General features: G+C 33.7%; 2 protein-coding genes and 1 pseudogene across 5 annotated transcripts; 1 reads left to right on the top strand and 2 right to left on the bottom strand.

Annotated features, from left to right (window-relative positions):
• Nucleotides 1–1,704: 1,704 nt before the first annotated feature.
• On the top strand, nucleotides 1,705–3,934 carry LOC149498300 (protein EARLY RESPONSIVE TO DEHYDRATION 15-like). Of its 4 annotated transcripts, none has more exons than XM_089717394.1 (3): nucleotides 1,705–1,928; nucleotides 3,112–3,485; nucleotides 3,603–3,934. In XM_089717394.1, the coding sequence occupies exons 1-3, from the start codon at nucleotides 1,921–1,923 to the stop codon at nucleotides 3,641–3,643; spliced, it is 423 nt and encodes a 140-aa protein (XP_089573520.1). In that variant the 5' UTR covers nucleotides 1,705–1,920; the 3' UTR covers nucleotides 3,644–3,934. The 4 variants fall into 4 exon arrangements, with proteins under 4 accessions (XP_089573520.1, XP_089573523.1, XP_089573522.1 ...); XM_089717397.1 differs by having other exon boundaries at nucleotides 1,705–2,207; XM_089717396.1 differs by having other exon boundaries at nucleotides 1,705–2,863.
• Nucleotides 3,935–4,550: 616 nt separating this feature from the next.
• On the bottom strand, nucleotides 4,551–10,360 carry LOC105648994 (GTP-binding protein BRASSINAZOLE INSENSITIVE PALE GREEN 2, chloroplastic). Its single transcript, XM_089718372.1, has 5 exons — nucleotides 10,213–10,360; nucleotides 9,229–9,337; nucleotides 7,800–9,154; nucleotides 6,846–7,013; nucleotides 4,551–5,355 (listed from the first exon to the last, which is right to left on the bottom strand). The coding sequence occupies exons 2-5, from the start codon at nucleotides 9,332–9,334 to the stop codon at nucleotides 5,002–5,004; spliced, it is 1,983 nt and encodes a 660-aa protein (XP_089574498.1). The 5' UTR covers nucleotides 9,335–9,337; nucleotides 10,213–10,360; the 3' UTR covers nucleotides 4,551–5,001.
• Nucleotides 10,361–11,294: 934 nt separating this feature from the next.
• Nucleotides 11,295–12,121, bottom strand: LOC149498299 (putative F-box protein At5g04010; annotated as a pseudogene).
• Between the last annotated feature and the right edge of the window lie 4,626 nt (nucleotides 12,122–16,747).

The raw sequence follows: 16,747 nt of genomic DNA, 5'->3' as shown, positions 1-16,747 counted from the left end.
TAAGAAGGGTAAATTATTATTTAGTCCCTCAGATTTTACATAATTAACCAACTAATCCCAAGTTTTGAGCAAATATCTAGCTAGTCCCTCAGGTTTAACTCCGTCTAATTAAAAGGTCCTTCCGTCCGAAAAGTTGATTTTTTTCCGTTAATTGAAGACTAAAAGACTAAAATACTCCTCCCTAGCTGACGTAGACCATAAGGGAAAATTATTATCTAGTCCCTCAGGTTTTACATAATTATCTAACTAATCCCAAGTTTTGCACAAATATCTAACTAGTCCCTCGGGTTTAACTCCGTCTAATTGAAAGGTCCTTTCGTCCGAAAAGTTAATTTTTTTCCGTTAATTGAAGACTAAAAGACTAAAAAACCCCTCCCTAGCTGACGTGGACCAGTATGAAGCGATAATGATATACCTAGTTTGTTTCCCTTTTGTTCCTTCCATGCCATAATGATATACCTAGTTTATCTTTTGCACATATAACCTTGCATTATATATTAATATTTATATTCAAAGTTATGAAATTATAATAATATAGGTGGCAATAATAATTACTCTTTTTATCTATAAATAACTATTATTTTAGAGCCGGTGTTTTCTCCGCAAATATCTTTTTTTTTAGAATATTAATGAGTAATTAATTTTTTTTTCAATTTTATCCTTATTTATATTAAATTTAATAATTATTTTTATAATTTTCCAAAATCATATAACATCTCCTCTCTTACTTAAGGTTACGTAATAAAATTAATTAATATTTTGTTATAATTTATAAGAATAAATTTACTTACTTAATTACCATAAAAACATTAAAAGTATTTATGAATAGATGGAATACTTTGTTTTTTTTTTTTTTAGATTTTATCAATGATAATAGTAATGTTTCTTGATAAAATTTGCATATTAAATATGAATAAAATAGAAAATTATGTTTATTACTTTTTTTCTAAAAAAGAAACTATGATGATAATTTGGGGTAAAAAGAAAAATGAGGTATTTACTTTTTTGAAGAGGTATTTACTTTCATGATTCACTTAAATTTAATAATATTTAATTAGAACATCAAATTAATTTTTTTATCCTTTTTTTAATACTGTCTTTGTTCCATAATACTTGTCAGATTTGAGAAAATAGTTTGTTCTAAAATATTTGTCTTTTAGGGAAAATTATTATTTAGTCTTTTAGTTTATACAATTCCCTCCCTTATCGCTTCATACTGGTCCACGTCAGCTAGGGAGGGATTTTTTAGTCTTTTAGTCTTCAATTAACGGAAAAAAAACTAATTTTTCGGACTGTAGGACCTTTCAATTAGACGGAGTTAAACCCGAGGGACTAGTTAGATATTTGTGCAAAACTTGAGATTAGTTAGATAATTATGTAAAACCTGAGGGACTAGATAATAATTTTTCCTTATGGTCCACGTCAGCTAGGGAGGGATATTTTAGTCTTTTAGTCTTCAATTAACGGAAAAAAACCAACTTTTCGGACGAAATGACCTTTTAATTAGACGGAGTTAAATCTGAGGGACTAGCTAGATATTTACTCAAAACTTGAGATTAATTGATTAATTATGTAAAACCTGAGGGACTAAATAATAATTTACCCTTCTAAGAAAATTGAGTTCCCGAATATTTTAAGTCTTATCTCTTCTTTTTCTTTTAAAAGGATTGTAAAAGTTGGACTCACTTTCAAAAAAAAAAAAAAAGTTGGACTCTTATAGAAAATAATATATTCAAAAAATAATTAAATTAATATCCAAGCATAGTTCGACTCAACGGTTTAGTATATGATTTCTGGTTTTGGTATCTGTTTTGTTTAGATCTGTTTATCTGTTGAATTTTGAGACGATTCCTTTTCAAATTATTGTGTTTGGTTTCTGAGAAAGTCAGGAGAGATCGAAGAAACTACACCGAGAATGAAATGAAACTGTACGAAAAATTCGTAGAAAAGAATGGAAGAGAGAACTTGAGATCGAATTTCCTCTTCTTTCTATTCTGACTTTTTCGTTTTGCTGCGTTTTCTCAGAGATCAAACGGTTGATCGGTTCTATATTCTTGATCTGTGGCTAGATAAGATCTTATCATGCGATCGATATTCGTTTTTACTGTTTAAAAATTGTTTGTTGTTTCGTTGTGAAGGAAATTAACCTTTATGTGATTTAATGGAGCTCGATTCTGATTATTAGCGTAGTTCTGTAGATTGAAGATGTGAGTCAATATTTGTTGAATGATCAGACATATTCCTTATATGACCTTAATAATTTGATTGACTTGGAAATTAAACTTTGTTTTTCAATGAGCGGATCAATTTAGTTTTATATGTGACCTGATCATACCGAAGATTATGAAGGGATTGCCTAGAATGGTTTTATAATTATTTAGAGCTTTTCTGATGATCTTATCTTCTTATTTTACTTTGTATTATTTGTATTGTTAGGTTGATCTTTGTAGTTTCGGTGTTCTATAGGTTGATCTTTGTAATTCTTGTGAAAAACTGGTAGCTTCATGTTTGTTTCGGGGTTTGTGATTGATTATATTATCAATGGATCTAAATGATAAGGAACTGGACCTCTAACTTCGCCTCAAAAGCTACCTCGTAGAGAAAAGGCCGAATTTGATGGGCACCGCGGGCGATGTGGGATGCATCATCCCCACCCCATAAGACTAGACCCACCTTGGTCGGCGTTCTGACGAACCCCACGAGACACCGATCCTAGGGAGCCAGAGCTCTGATACCAAATGATAAGGGACCGGATCCCTAACTTCGCTTCAAAAAGCTAGCTTATAGAGAAGGACTGAACTCAGCCTTATACATTAGCTCAAGATATACTCCCCGGGCGATGTGGGACACAGCTTTGATTTGGGTACCTGATCGTCTAAGATTATTTATGAGCATATTGGGTGTTGATCCGCTGTAGCACGAGTAAATTGAAGCTAGGTTACTTTAGCTAGGGTATAAAATGATGTTCTGGACAAAACATAATGGTTTTAATGTTTGAGAAGAAAATGTTGGTTTGTGAAGGAAATGGGGTACATAATTTTGTGGTGAGCCTAATTTGTGGAACGGAGTACATGATTCAACGTTTCTGATCTAGTTATATTTGCGTTGCAGAGTAAAAAGGGAGAACAAGACTTGGTTGAAACAGATGGCACTAGTTTCAGGAGGAAGATCAACTCTCAACCCAGATGCCCCACTATTTATCACTGCTGCATACCGGCAAGTGGAGGATTTCTCCCCAGAATGGTGGCAACTGGTTAGGACTTCGACATGGTATCGAGATTACTGGCTCAGTCAGCATCAAGATGAGGAAGGCTTCTATGATAATGCTGAGGATGACAGCTATGATGCCTGTAATGTAGCTGACTTGCTTCCAGATACTTTTGATCTTGATGCTGGCGAAGATTTCTCCACTTTGGAAGTTCAATTTCAGGAGTTTGTGGAATCTTATCAAACTGATGTAGATATCCGATCACCTCCTTCCAATGGTATGATTCAATCTTTGCTGCATTGGGAACCAAGTATTTAGAATATGTAGACACTACCAAGTGCAACGCATTAGCCTCTCTATATGAAAATTGATATAATGTTTTTGTATTTTATAGGCTTTCAAATTGAAGCTGAGGCACCCAAGAGGGAGGGATGAAACAGCTCCAGTAGCCAAGAATATTTAATCCAAAGTACAGCCCGCAGTCTTTGCTGGAAGGGCTAACTTTTTCAGGTTGCAGTTTATCCCCTCAACTGAGAAGACTAGTTTAGTTTCTGCTTTTCTGTAAGTGCTGTATAGAGCAAGGTTGCAAACTTGGATCAGTCCTTGTTCATTCCCATTTCTCTGTTTTCACTTAACCAAAGGAATCTTTAAACAAATGTAAAAAAGGAAAATGTAAAATTTTAGCAAGATAAGAAGTTATATATATTTATATTTCTTTTTGCATTATCTTTGAATTTTTATGTTTTAAATTATTTAATTGATTTAAATATTAAAGAAGGGTCTTTGAAATAGCCCCGCAAATACTGACCTGATTTTGAAGCAACTGGAAAGTTAAATGAGAAAGGGGGATTAATTCGTCTTAGAATTGGGACATGGAATTTCCCTTAAATTGAAGTGTTTCAAATATCACTATTTAAAATAAAAATGGAATTGGTGTTTTTGAAAATTATTACCTAAATTATTAATATATTTTTGACCAATTATTACCTAATTTCTCAAAATAGCTTAACTACAATGTATCTTACAAAAAGGAAGTGTGATTAACAATTTCTAATTGGAAGACATCATAATTACAAGGTTAAGTCCAGGAGTAATCACGTAACTCTCTGTGACAATTGGCACTGTAGCACAAAGGCAAAGTGTAAGATTTTTTGAATCCTTAATGATTATATCAAAATCTATTAATGTACAGTACTTCAATCCACCTACTTGATTTGAAAAAGAAAAAATAAATGTACAATATATTTGAATGATGTGTTTTAAAATAATTTGAAATTTATCATATTTAATTTAAAATTTGGTATAGCATTTATTTAAATCCAAATCCATAAATATTTGGCAATTCAAACAAAAAGGACTGCAATTTATTAAATCCAAACACAGCATGACAGAAGCTTTGGGAGTATTTTGAATGTTTCCAAATTAAGAATCACTAAATTTGATTGCTAAGTGCTAAGAGTGACCGGTTCATTTGGACCGGCAGTTCATGGCCTCGAGGAGTGTAACTGAGACCTGAACCGGTTCCGATTCAATCGTTTCCACCCAATTTGCACCCCGACTTACAAACCAACCTTCTTACCACAATCAATGCCATCAAACAAAACTTAGAAGCTGCATAACCAGTCAAACAAAAGTTCATCTATCACTACAATTTTTGTTCTTTGGATAATATAAACAACCTGTTTTTATTACATGTTGCGATTTATAGCTTTAAGCCCAAACAAGTTGCAGAAAGGAAAAGAGAGAAACCAAAATCTTACCCTGTTCAAGCAAGCATTTTCTTTTTTTCTCTTTCATGCAGATACCTCTGAAAGAGATTCTGCATTCCTCTCTTGAAGCTTTTTCCTCTTTTGTGATTCGAGTTTAGTCTGGTTGCCAATGGCATCAGATATAGCCTTTGGCAGCCAGAACCCAGGTCTCTCGAGGAATGGTGCTCGGTCAAGGACCAAAGGTTCTCTTAAAGCGATCTCTATGCCATCATAAGTCCATAAAGTCATGGTTGCCTCACCTTTGAGACCCAAAGATAACCACCCTAAGCCAGCCACTGCAATATCAATGCTATTCATGTCCCAGCTTGTTCCAGTTACTTTGATTTCTCTCCCTTCCCATTCACCCAACTCAGAAGCTCTGTCTTTACCCACTGGAGGCTGCAAGAGAAGAACATTTGGTTATATGAACTAGAAAATTTTAGAGAATTTCTAGTGAAATCAAAGTTAGTTTCAATTAGTCAGGCGTTTCGTTCTAAGATGGACTTATTTTCTGGAGTTTACCAAAGTAACTTTGTTTCAATCGGCGTATATCGGAAAATTGGTTTGTAAGAATATTTTCTTGATCAAAGGAGACTAAATAATTTTCAAGGAAAAGGATTTTTCAAAGTTATTTTCAGACTCACAACGAAACAACCTATTAGAAAACCACATTGAACCATCGGTAGCCATCACTGTCAATCACCGGTGACTTCTTTTTTGGGTAATTCTTTTCCCATCTAAGTACAAATGGAAAAGTATGAACTTCTTATAAGTTATATCTTAATGGCTCTCATGGCTCTCATTAGATGAAATCATTATTTCCAATTCTCATTGTACATCAAAAGATAATATTTACTTGATTTTTAGTGTTACAGCCAAATAGTATGAACCAGCCCATTTTCTAAAGCATTTTCCACATATAAATTATTTTCACAAAACAAAACACACATATATCATCTATATCCACATTGAATAGAAAATCTCTTAAAAATTAGAATGGGGCCATGTCATTTCCATTTGACATGACTCAACCATCCTTGTTTCTTTTAAACATAACAAGGAAACCATATAAATAAATAAATGTTCTCTTTCCATAATCAGCAATCAATTGGTGCATATAAACGATATCATGATTTGCTCGACATTTTACAATAATAGATACTAGTAAATTTACAATTGGCTTGCAAGTTGCAACTCAAAGAAGCAATCATGGAAAGAAAGTTTTTATACCTGGACTAAGATTCAAATGTTAATCACCTGGATGCCCAGTGAGGACAAAGATACTGCCTTTTTACAACTAAACAAAATGGGGGAAAAAGAATTGGACAATGAAAAACATTTCCATAAACCAAATGGAAGACCAGCCCTTTTGAAGAAAAAGGAGTCTACCTTTTAAAAGAGAAGTCATTTTTGAACCTTTCTTATGGGAGAGAACCCACAGGAGTACCGCATTTAGCTCAACCTACAATTCTATTGACCATATCAAGTATGTATTTCTTTTCTTCTTTTCCAGGGTAATTTTTTCTACCATTCAGCTACAAAAGGGAAAATTTTACAGCCAAACAATGTAAAACAATTCATTCCCTCTGAAAAGCAAATTATTTTTTGTGAAACAATTACTTTAGAAACATGTATAAAAACACATGGAAAAAGATATATAAATGGGCCCATTTTATTTTCATTTGACATGAAGATATCACGATATGCTTGACAGTTTGTGACAATACATGTTAATAGAGGTGTTACTACTGAGAAGGTTTGACACCATATGTTAAGTATGTTAACGGCCTCTTTCCTTTTTCCTAAAAGTACATTATTCAATTTAGCACTGTGGGAACCAAACGAACATGTTTTTATAAGCAAAATAACTGCAGCGTCCAAAACCTTACCTGCAACCGAACACCAACTTGGTTTCTCCATAAATCATCAGCCTTTTCTATCTTTCCCAAGTGGAGAGAGACATTTGGTGATGTCCAAACAGTGACATAAATTGTTTGGACAGAAGCTTCATTAAGGTCTAGCCGCAGCAAGCCACCAACATGTACAGCCTGTCCAATCTGCATATGGTCTACTTTTAGGTACATGTAGAATATGTCAACGCCTAACGGCTACAGAAAGACGTGTCTGCGTAAAGATATCAAAGCCACTAAACAATAAAAAAAAGATAGAAATGAGAATCATACAGCGAAACCATTTCACATTTTATAGATATATGGAACTTTTATATTAAGGATCTAAACCAATTTCGGGTTCTGTTCAGAAACATTTATATTTTTAAATATCAAATTATGTGATAGAAATATGAGCTAGCATAAATTTGTTAGGATCAAAAGATAAAAACATTGTTTACAGAACTTAGAATAAAAATACAAAGCTATCATGTCACATATCTGCCATAGTACTCGAGCAGCCAATTTTATCTAAATTAATTCTATATGAAATAACTAACATACATATGACTCAGTATGCTAACACAAACACAAACACACACACACATTTAGTTTTCTATAAAAATTTAATTTTTACATTAAAAATTCTTATTGCACATATCTTCCAAGCTAGTAGGAAAACAATGAGTTCCAACTTAAGATTCAGAATAAAAGATCAATCATCAATATTAATTTCCTATTATTGCTAGTTGAATAGGTGAAACCATGTGTGCATATACACAAGTGCTTGCACATATAAATTTACACATATATAACAGGCATATTGTCCATGCATATTGGTTCATAATGACATGAGAAATTGGTTGCTGTATGCAGACCTCTAAAGCTAAGCCACATCAGAACTTTAACCAGAAGAGAGATTTCAAGAAATGGCAGGACATTAGCACTGATTACCTTCATCCTATACGTTCGAGGTTGTAGCTCCTTCCGTATTTCAACCATTTTTTGCTCATCTCTAGTCAATCTCATAGACATTAAATATGGATGTAGAAGGCCTGGAGTGTCATACATCTTTGCCTTAGCAGATAAAATCCCTCCAATTCTCAATATCCCAAGTGTTGTTCCAGGAATTGAAGCTTCTGTGAGCTTTGTCACTTTGGCCCCTCCTTTCTTTGCAAATGCATTGATTAGAGTTGACTTACCTGCATTTTGAGCCCCAATAACCCATACATGCCCTCGAGGACCAGCCAATTCCTTGACAAATGACAACAAATTTCTCACGCCCAAATCCTTACGAGCACTAACCAAATAAAGTCCACTTAACTTAGGTGCACCTCCTGCTCTAGCCCTATGCCTGACCCATCTATCTAATCTAGCAGGTGAAATTTGTGATGGAAGGAGATCAACCTTTGTACCTACAAGAACAAGTTTAGGCAACTTTTTACTAGCTTGAGATTCCTTCTTGGCTCCTTCCAATGCCTTGAACAAGGACATTGCAGCTCGTTTAGGAAATGAACCATCAAAATCAACACAATCAACAACCATAATGACAACCGTAGCATTGACATTACCACTTGGTTTTATCAACCTAGTAGCGATCAATCTATCAAAATCAAAATCAGGAATCAAATTTTCAGCTGTTTGATTCTTAACCTGTCCATAATTCCTCAAAGAATGACACCGAGCACACACTGCAACCTCATCTTTTTCCTTTTTGGCCTCCCTAGCCATCCTCTTCTTCTCTGCTTTTGAAACTTTCTTTTGTTCTTTTCTCTTCCTCTCTCTCTCTACAATTTCATCTGTAATATTACCATAACCAACACCAGCAGGAGCAAAACCATCCAAATCCAAATCATCATCTTCTTGTCCTAACGTTGCTTCAAATTCATCAGAATCCCAATGGAACTTATCTCCCTCCTCCAAATTGTCTTTATTCCCATCACTTCCCTCAAATTTACAGTGGATTCCATTCTCAAATTCCTCTTCTTCCCCTTCAAATTCTTCCTCAGACCCTTCAAACTCAATTTCATTTTCCTCTTCATCTGCTTTAATGGTAATTTTTCTTTTTTGATAATAACCAGGAAGGTTTGGGTCTTTATCTTGCATAAAAATTCCACAACCAGGGCAAATAGGGCCATAACTATCATCCTCCTGTCTTCTCTCACTCGAAACCAAGTCTCTACCTCCTTTTCGTGGCCCTATTTTAGCATGACTTCCCTGTTTCAACTCAACACTTGTTGTTCGGTTATTAACAGCTAAAGTAACAAAAGAAAATCTCTTGTCGTGTGTTTTGGTCTCTAAACTCAAGCCTGAAATGGGTTTTAGTTTAGGCACTAAAATAAGTGAAACGCTTTACCCAAAGTGAGGAAATAGAGAGACTCACCTGTGAAAATACAGTTAACAGTTGATATTTCTGGTAATCCACCATTATTGTTGACAAGTTTCAAGCTTAGCTTGCTTGCTGCAACTGTAGATAACAGAAGTGCCATAATCTATAAATTCAACAACCAAGAAAGAATTCAAGCATATTAATCAATCAGGAATTAATATTGCACGCTATCTAATCTAAGAGTCATCACAGTTAATTCAAAAACTTGAAAACCAGAGTAATTCAACCATGAAAAATTTTAAAAGTCAAGGATTAATTTAACTTGGTTATATTGAATTAATAGAGTGCAAAATCAACACTGCGCTTTATATGAAACAAGAACTTACAAATGAAATCCACAAAATTTTGCAGAATTCATTTCAGAAAAACAAGGCCTTAAGCATTTTGAATTCCAACGAACAACTTGATAGGCCAAATTATATCATAATTCTGTAAAGATGTACAATCAGAGGCCTCTCAATACTTTCAAAGAAACAAGCAATGGTTAGCAATCACCTTAAATATACATTTCGATTTAATTTTTAATGATACTATCATTAACTTAACCTAACCCTTAATCATGAACTCATGACTAAGCTTCTCCTCAAAAAGTTATACACAACATTGCAGAAAAAATGCAATTATAACCAAAGATACATCAGACACTTCTTTTAAAATTTTAAAATTTTATTTAATTCAGAATTGGTAAATTCAGCCCATACAGAGAAGCTTAAGAAATTAACACTCATATCAAAACAAACCAAACTAAGCCATTTCCCCTTTTGTTTGGCAACCCAGAAATCAAACTACACAGAATAGTGTCTAATAGTGTCTTTCAATGTCAAGAGACTATTATTTTCTGTCATTATTTTCATAAGCCCAAATTAATTGAATTACAATAGTAAATCAGAAGGGCAATAAGAAGGGAAATAAGGAAGGAAAAAAAAAAAAAAAAAACGAGAATTTAGAATAGAAAACAAACAAGAGAAAGGAACTCACAGATTCAAGGCCTAAACAAAATTCAGAACGGCTCTTGAAGACATCTCCTGCAGTGAAGTTAGGCTCTCGGGTTTTAACATCCTCTGGGGGTTTTGGATTTCACTATCTAACGGCTGAGCTTAAAGGGATTATATGGATAAAATGAATTATTAGCATAAACCTAAATTAATTAATTACTGAAGTTAAACGAAAACATAAATTAACTAATGGCAAATTAAATAAATATAAATTAACAAGACCTGAATAATTCAATATTTTTTCATTTAATTATTTAATTTTAAATTTACTGAAAAATTAAGATAAGAGTTCCAACGAATCAATTTATTTCATTGGTTTTCTTACTTTTTCATAAAAATATAAAAATCATAAAGTCTTGAATCAAGTTTTTTTTTTTTTACCCATACAAATATTAAGGGAGAATTATCTTTATTGACAGCTATAATATATTTATGCTGAGCTAATGAATAGTCCAACTAATAAAAAAATATATTTTTCACATTTTTAAAAGCTAATAATTAAAAAAAAATTAATAGAACATAAATTATAACAAGAAAAATTAAATTTTAAGAAAAAAAGATCAAGGTTTATTTTTAGTCAACGAAAACTATTTTTTTCAAATAAAATAAAAAATTACTCACATTTTTTAGGGGTAAAAATTAAAAAATTAAAAAATAATGAAATAACATTGAACTCATATTAGTTAGTTAATAAACTTTGGATTCATATTAGTTATGGATTGAAAACAGAATCTATGCTCTATGAAATTAAATTTCTCATTATTCAATAATAGCACGATTTAACTGTTAAACAGTTAAAAATAATTAAAATGATTGAGCGATTAGCTGTTAAAAGTAATTAAGATCGTTACCACTTGAAAATAAAATTATAATTGATCTTGAATCAAACGGAACAACGTACCCTTTAAATTATATTATAATTGATCTTAAATCAAATGGAAGAACGTACCCATTGAATTATGTCTCATGGCAATGGATTTTAGATTTTGATTCCTTTGAATTTTGGGCAACTAAAGGGAAAGATTAAGGAGATTACTAATTGGGGAAAGGGTGAAATAGCTGAGATTAAAGTTTAAGGGATAAGTGTTTAAGAAGGAGATGGTACATGATTTTAAGGCTTAATTGCTATTACATTTATGTTACAAGAAAATGTTGCAAATACCAAACACCATCATCGATATTAACATATCTCCAATTAACTACACTCAAGATACCCACATTAATCTTGTCAACCCTAACTTTCCTCGACCCATCTTCACAAAACCCTAACTTCAAGTCTGCCACCAACCCACTTGAATAGCCACCGAAGCAACACCCGGGAGATGGAAGCTCCTCTGAAAACCATCCATCACTGCCCAAACCAAATCTCACTTTCCCTTCACAATCCATCATTGTAAAGACCCTGCTCCATCCCTTCAATATCAAATTCCAAGAAATTTTCATATCTTCTAATCCCTCATATTTATTCTTGTAACATACGTCAATATCAAACCTAAACACCTCTTGCCGGATATCAAGTTCAACACCGGGCTTTACAATGCTGACAGTGGGATGAAGATGAAGATCATTCTTTGTGCTTAAATTTATGACAAATATGAGATTTTCTAGGGAAATTTGGGGTTTATTAGGTTTTTTCACATGGCGTATAGGCAGCGATAGGAGATGGAAGGATCAGTGAATTTGAGTTGAGAAAGAGAAGGGTAATGGGTAGTGCATAGAGGTTGCCAAATATGATCGGAGACATGGAAATGTACCATGACTTGGAAACACATGAGGCACTTGCTAGAGTTTTGGGGTCAAGGTGGTGAGCAACAAGAACAATAACCTCCCACGGTGGCGGCGGTGAAGTATTGGCGGTGGATTTAAAAGAAAGCAGCTCTGGCTGGGGCATTTTTTCCTTTGTTATCGTTAATTTGGATGAGGAGATGATCTGTGCAATATTTATATGGCTATGCTGGCTTTGCATACGTGTTGTGAAGTGGTATTGCATGGAAACAAAACGACACGTCACATGCTTAAGGTTAGAAGAGTGGATAACACGTGCATGCTTTTTGTGTCCGCACGTATGCGTAGGAAGTTGATTTGATATTTTGATGCATGCACGTAGCAGTCAAAGAATATTTACACTTTCCACCTGAAATGAGATGGGATGACAAGAATCCATTTTCCTTTAATCAAATATTTCAAGTTAGAATTTTGGTATTGAGTTCTTTTAAACACTCGCGAGGGAGCATTTTATCCTTTGTATGCTTATCTTCTTTTGGAAATTATGCAAAAAATAAAAATTAACTACTAATTATTAATTCTCCAAAAGGATGTATTTGAAATGTTACTTTCAATTGAAAAAGTGTGAAAATTTAAAAATTTAAAATACTTTAGATCTTATATTTCAAGTTTTAATTTAATTAAGCTAAATTTAATTATAAATTGAGAAAGAATAACATCCAACATATCTACATGTATCTGTACTATACATAAATTGGTGATAGGAAGGAAATAATGAGATTTTCTATAATAGCCTTAGATTAATTTATAATTTTTAATATATCCATTTAGTTAGATTTTTATGCATTTAATTGACGAAATCACTTGTCCTTTCAAATATCATTTTAATTGTACTTCATTGTCTTTTAATTGGAGAAAATAAATTTCATTAATCCTTTTGAATATCCTTTTATTTAGATTTTTTATGCATTTTAATTGGAGAAAATAGGTGTATGTATTTTCTCTATTTGATATTGCATTATTATTGTCCAATAATTTTATAATTAAGAGATTTTGACGTTCTTAATAATAGTAATACCCCAAATTTTTATTTTCAAAACTTTTGAATTTTTATTAAATTAAAAATCGCAAATTTTGACCGCGTGGGCTGCAAATGTAATATAATCTCGATTTGAGCCCAAATTTTCGAATTAGGCCCAAGCCCAAAAGAGAATATGTGGAAATTTTCGATTTGAGAACAGTTAAATTTTCAAGAAATACTATGAAACACCAGCGATTAATCTATTAAAAAAATATATAAGTTAATTATTCTAAAATCAAATATCATTACTATTACTATTTTTATTATTATTGAGTAAATGAAGGGAATGCTTTCTAACTTAACTAAATAATTAAAATAAATCAAACCGAACTTGGGAATCAGAGCAATTTTTCGAAAACCACACGAATAATCTGAAAACCAAATGAAAAACCTGCAAGTCGAACAAAAAAAAAATCGAGCTAAATCATTGAGTTGGACCAAACCGGTTCGAATCGAACCAGAATGGCCTAGAAGCCTCTCAACCCCGCCTCTCTTCTTTTTCTTTCTTCCTCTCTTCTTCTTCGCGCACGCAAGGAGCAACGACGCCGCTCCTCCCTCTACTCGTCTCCGGCCACCACTCGACCAGAGCAAGGTGGCGATCGGTTCGTCTGGCGCCTGTGGTCATGATTCCAGCCTCCCTTCACGCAGATCGGACCTGCAGCAGTGTGTATGGAGTTGTTTTCCTCGCGACAGTCTCTCCTTCCAAACTTCGGCGATCCACGCTATTTCCGGCAGCTTCAAGGTGAGGGACATGCTTCGATCGACTCCTCTCTTCCCAACGAGCCTCTTCCTCCCATCAGTTTCAGCGACAAAGCTTGGCTGACGAAAACGCCATGAATGGCGATGGCGAAGCCGCTGTCGGGTCCGATCCGGCCAGCTAGGGGACTGATCTCGCTTAATTGACGCTTAAATCAGATTCTTGACGAAAATCGAGTCGAATGGTATCATCGTGATAAATTTCTGGGCAAGGCCGATTTTCGGCCACCGTTCACGGCGGCGACTGCGGCGATCCGGCGACCGGCCGGCGAGACTCCAGTAAGACTTCAAGAGGCAGAATGCTCTCCTCTTCGCGTGGATCACGGAAATAAAATCTGATTTTCAATCGGTACACTCTAAAGCTCAACTCGCAAATTTTGAATAGATCCCGAATTAATTAATTAATGAATTTAATTAAATATTTAAATAAATGAAATTAGATATTGTTAAATATATTTCATGAATATTAATTATAAGGTTGGAATTGAAAGATAAATTCCTAGCTAATAATAAATTTTAGGAATTTTATTAACAAATAAATAGTTATAGAACAATTAATTATAATGGACTGTGTGAATTGAATTAACGGATGAATAATGGTTATGGCCGACGGGATCAGTTAATGTTAATTGCCCGATGGATGGGCTATGTGTTACAAAGATATATATCAAGGAAATAGTACGACTGTATGAGATGCCAGTTTCTATTATTTCTAACAGAGGAACACAATTTACCTCGAGATTTTGGCAATCATAGTAGAAAGCTATGGGAAAAAGACTTGATTTTAGCACAAGTTTCCATCCACAGACTGATGGACAGTCCGAAAGGACTATACAGATATTACAAGATATGCTTCAAATGTGTATATTGGATTTTGGAGGACATTGGGACTCACACCTATCGTTAATAGAATTTGCTTACAATAACAGCTATCAAGCGAGTATAGGCATGGCACCTTATGATGCTTTTTATGGTAAGAAGTGCAGGTCACCTATTTGTTGGGAAAAAGTAGGAGATAAGCAAATAGTGGGGCCTGAATTAATCCAAGTCATGTCTGAAAGAGTACCTGTCATTCAAGATTGAATGAAGACTGCTTTTGATAGACAGAGAAGTTATGTTGATCCTAAACATAAAGATGTAATGTTTCAAGAGGGTGCTTTAGTTTTTCTCAAGGTATCTCCTATGAAAGGAATACTTCAGTTAGCTCCTAGATACATTAGACCTTACCCGATAATTGCGAGAATTGGAGAAGTAGCTAATCAATTAGATTTACCAAATGAGTTTTCTCACATTCATCCAGTTTTACACGTGTCCATGCTATGAAAGTATACGCTCTTGATCCATCGCATGTATTAGAACCTCAAGAAATTCAAGTGAGTAAAGATTTGACTTACGAAGACGTACCAGTTAGGATTCTTGACTTTCAAATTTGTAAACTTTGATCTAAGGAAATTCCTATGGTCAAAGTCTCATGGAGAAACCATTATATGGAAGAATGCACGTGGGAAGTCGTGGCCGAAATGCAATAGAAACATTCTTCTCTTTTCTCTGTTGTGTAAAGGCTTCTTATTTCTATGGTAATTGAATCTATCCTATCTCCTTATAACAAATTATAATTTTTCTTCCAATATTGTCCTTACTTAATCATTACCTATGATATTTCTTCTACCCTTCTCATTACTAATTTCGAGGATAATTTTTTATAAGGAGGGGAGAATTGAAATAACTTAAAAATTAATTTTCATAGATTTTTCATTTAAAAACTAAATTTTAATTCGAACCAATGAGATTGTACAAAAAAAATATTTTATTATTGCTAAATTGAACCCATAAATTAATTTGAATTTTCAAAACAAGTGAAAAACTTGTAAACCAAGCGAAAATCGAATCAAATCATTGATTTGGACCAAACCTGGTTCGAATCCCACCGGATTAGCCTAGAGAGCCCTACAAACATCTTTTTCTTGTTTTTCTTTTCTTTCTCTTCTCCGTCTTCTTTCTTCTTCTTCATCTAGCGGAGCTCAACCCTTCTCTCTCTCCTTCTCTTTGCTTTCTGGCCACCTGACCCAGCCAATAACACATCCTTACTGTCGTGCCCTAGCTTCTCTCTCCCTGTCTTCATTTCTGGTGAACGCAGCTGAGGACGCATGTGATTTTTCCATAGGAGTAAAGAATCGAATCAGAATGGGCTTGGTTGATTTTATTTAACAAAGTGGTTTTGTCTTTATTTAAACCCATCTTATTAATCCTCAAAATGGCGATCCTTTTGAATAGGGGTTGTAAAAAGATCTCTTACATTGGTAAGAGTTTTAGTTTTAGGAGTCGTCACCCTCTTTAGGGAAAATTCTCGAATTAGTCAATTATTTGGAATCGACTAACTCGATTTTAGACCAGAGATAGGGTTCGGGAGTTAGCTACGATATGGGGAAGGTGTTAGGCACCCATATCCCTCGGTTAAACCGGCCTTCCCGTTGTCCATTAATTCACAATGATTTAATAATAATATTAACTAGAATTGAGGTGTAAAATGTATTTTAATGAAATTTTTGGAAAAGATGTCAACCATGCAAACAATATCATACATGGGCATGAAATTAAAGCATCCACGAGAAAGGGGGAAAGGAGAAATGAATACTACCCATCTCCTAGAATACAATCTACCTTACCTCTCCAAAATTTTCCAAAACCCAATTAATATTACAAGCAAGCAATTATTAGGAATCCATTTAGGACCCTTTACATAAAGCTCAATAGAAATAAAAACAATAACTCAAACATAAAGAGTAAAGTAATAAACATAATAAACACATCCAGGCTAATGAATCAAGCAATCACACACATAATGATAACAATCAAGATCAATATTAACAACATTAATAAGTTAGAGGTTAGAGGACAAATAGATAAAGAACAAAGATAAATATTGCATGAATGTAAATGAACTTGGAATTTAAAC

Source organism: Jatropha curcas, chromosome 2 (assembly GCF_041381405.1).
Source record: "Jatropha curcas cultivar XTBG-Jc1 chromosome 2, XTBG_Jcur_1.0, whole genome shotgun sequence".
NCBI lineage: Eukaryota > Viridiplantae > Streptophyta > Magnoliopsida > Malpighiales > Euphorbiaceae > Jatropha > Jatropha curcas.
The sequence above is the reverse complement of the archived record's forward strand: the minus strand, read 5'-3'. Positions and strand labels throughout refer to the sequence as shown.

Coding starts and splice junctions, on each gene's coding strand:
- LOC149498300 (XM_089717394.1), top strand. Junction 3,486..3,602: donor CCGATCACCTCCTTCCAATG/GTATGATTCAAT, acceptor TGTATTTTATAG/GCTTTCAAATTGAAGCTGAG.
- LOC105648994 (XM_089718372.1), bottom strand. CDS start 9,334: ATGGCACTTCTGTTATCTACAGTTGCAGCAAGCAAGCTAAGCTTGAAA. Junction 9,155..9,228: donor TGTTAACTGTATTTTCACAG/GTGAGTCTCTCT, acceptor AACCCATTTCAG/GCTTGAGTTTAGAGACCAAA. Junction 5,356..6,845: donor AAGTTGGTGTTCGGTTGCAG/GTAAGGTTTTGG, acceptor CTTCTCTTGCAG/CCTCCAGTGGGTAAAGACAG.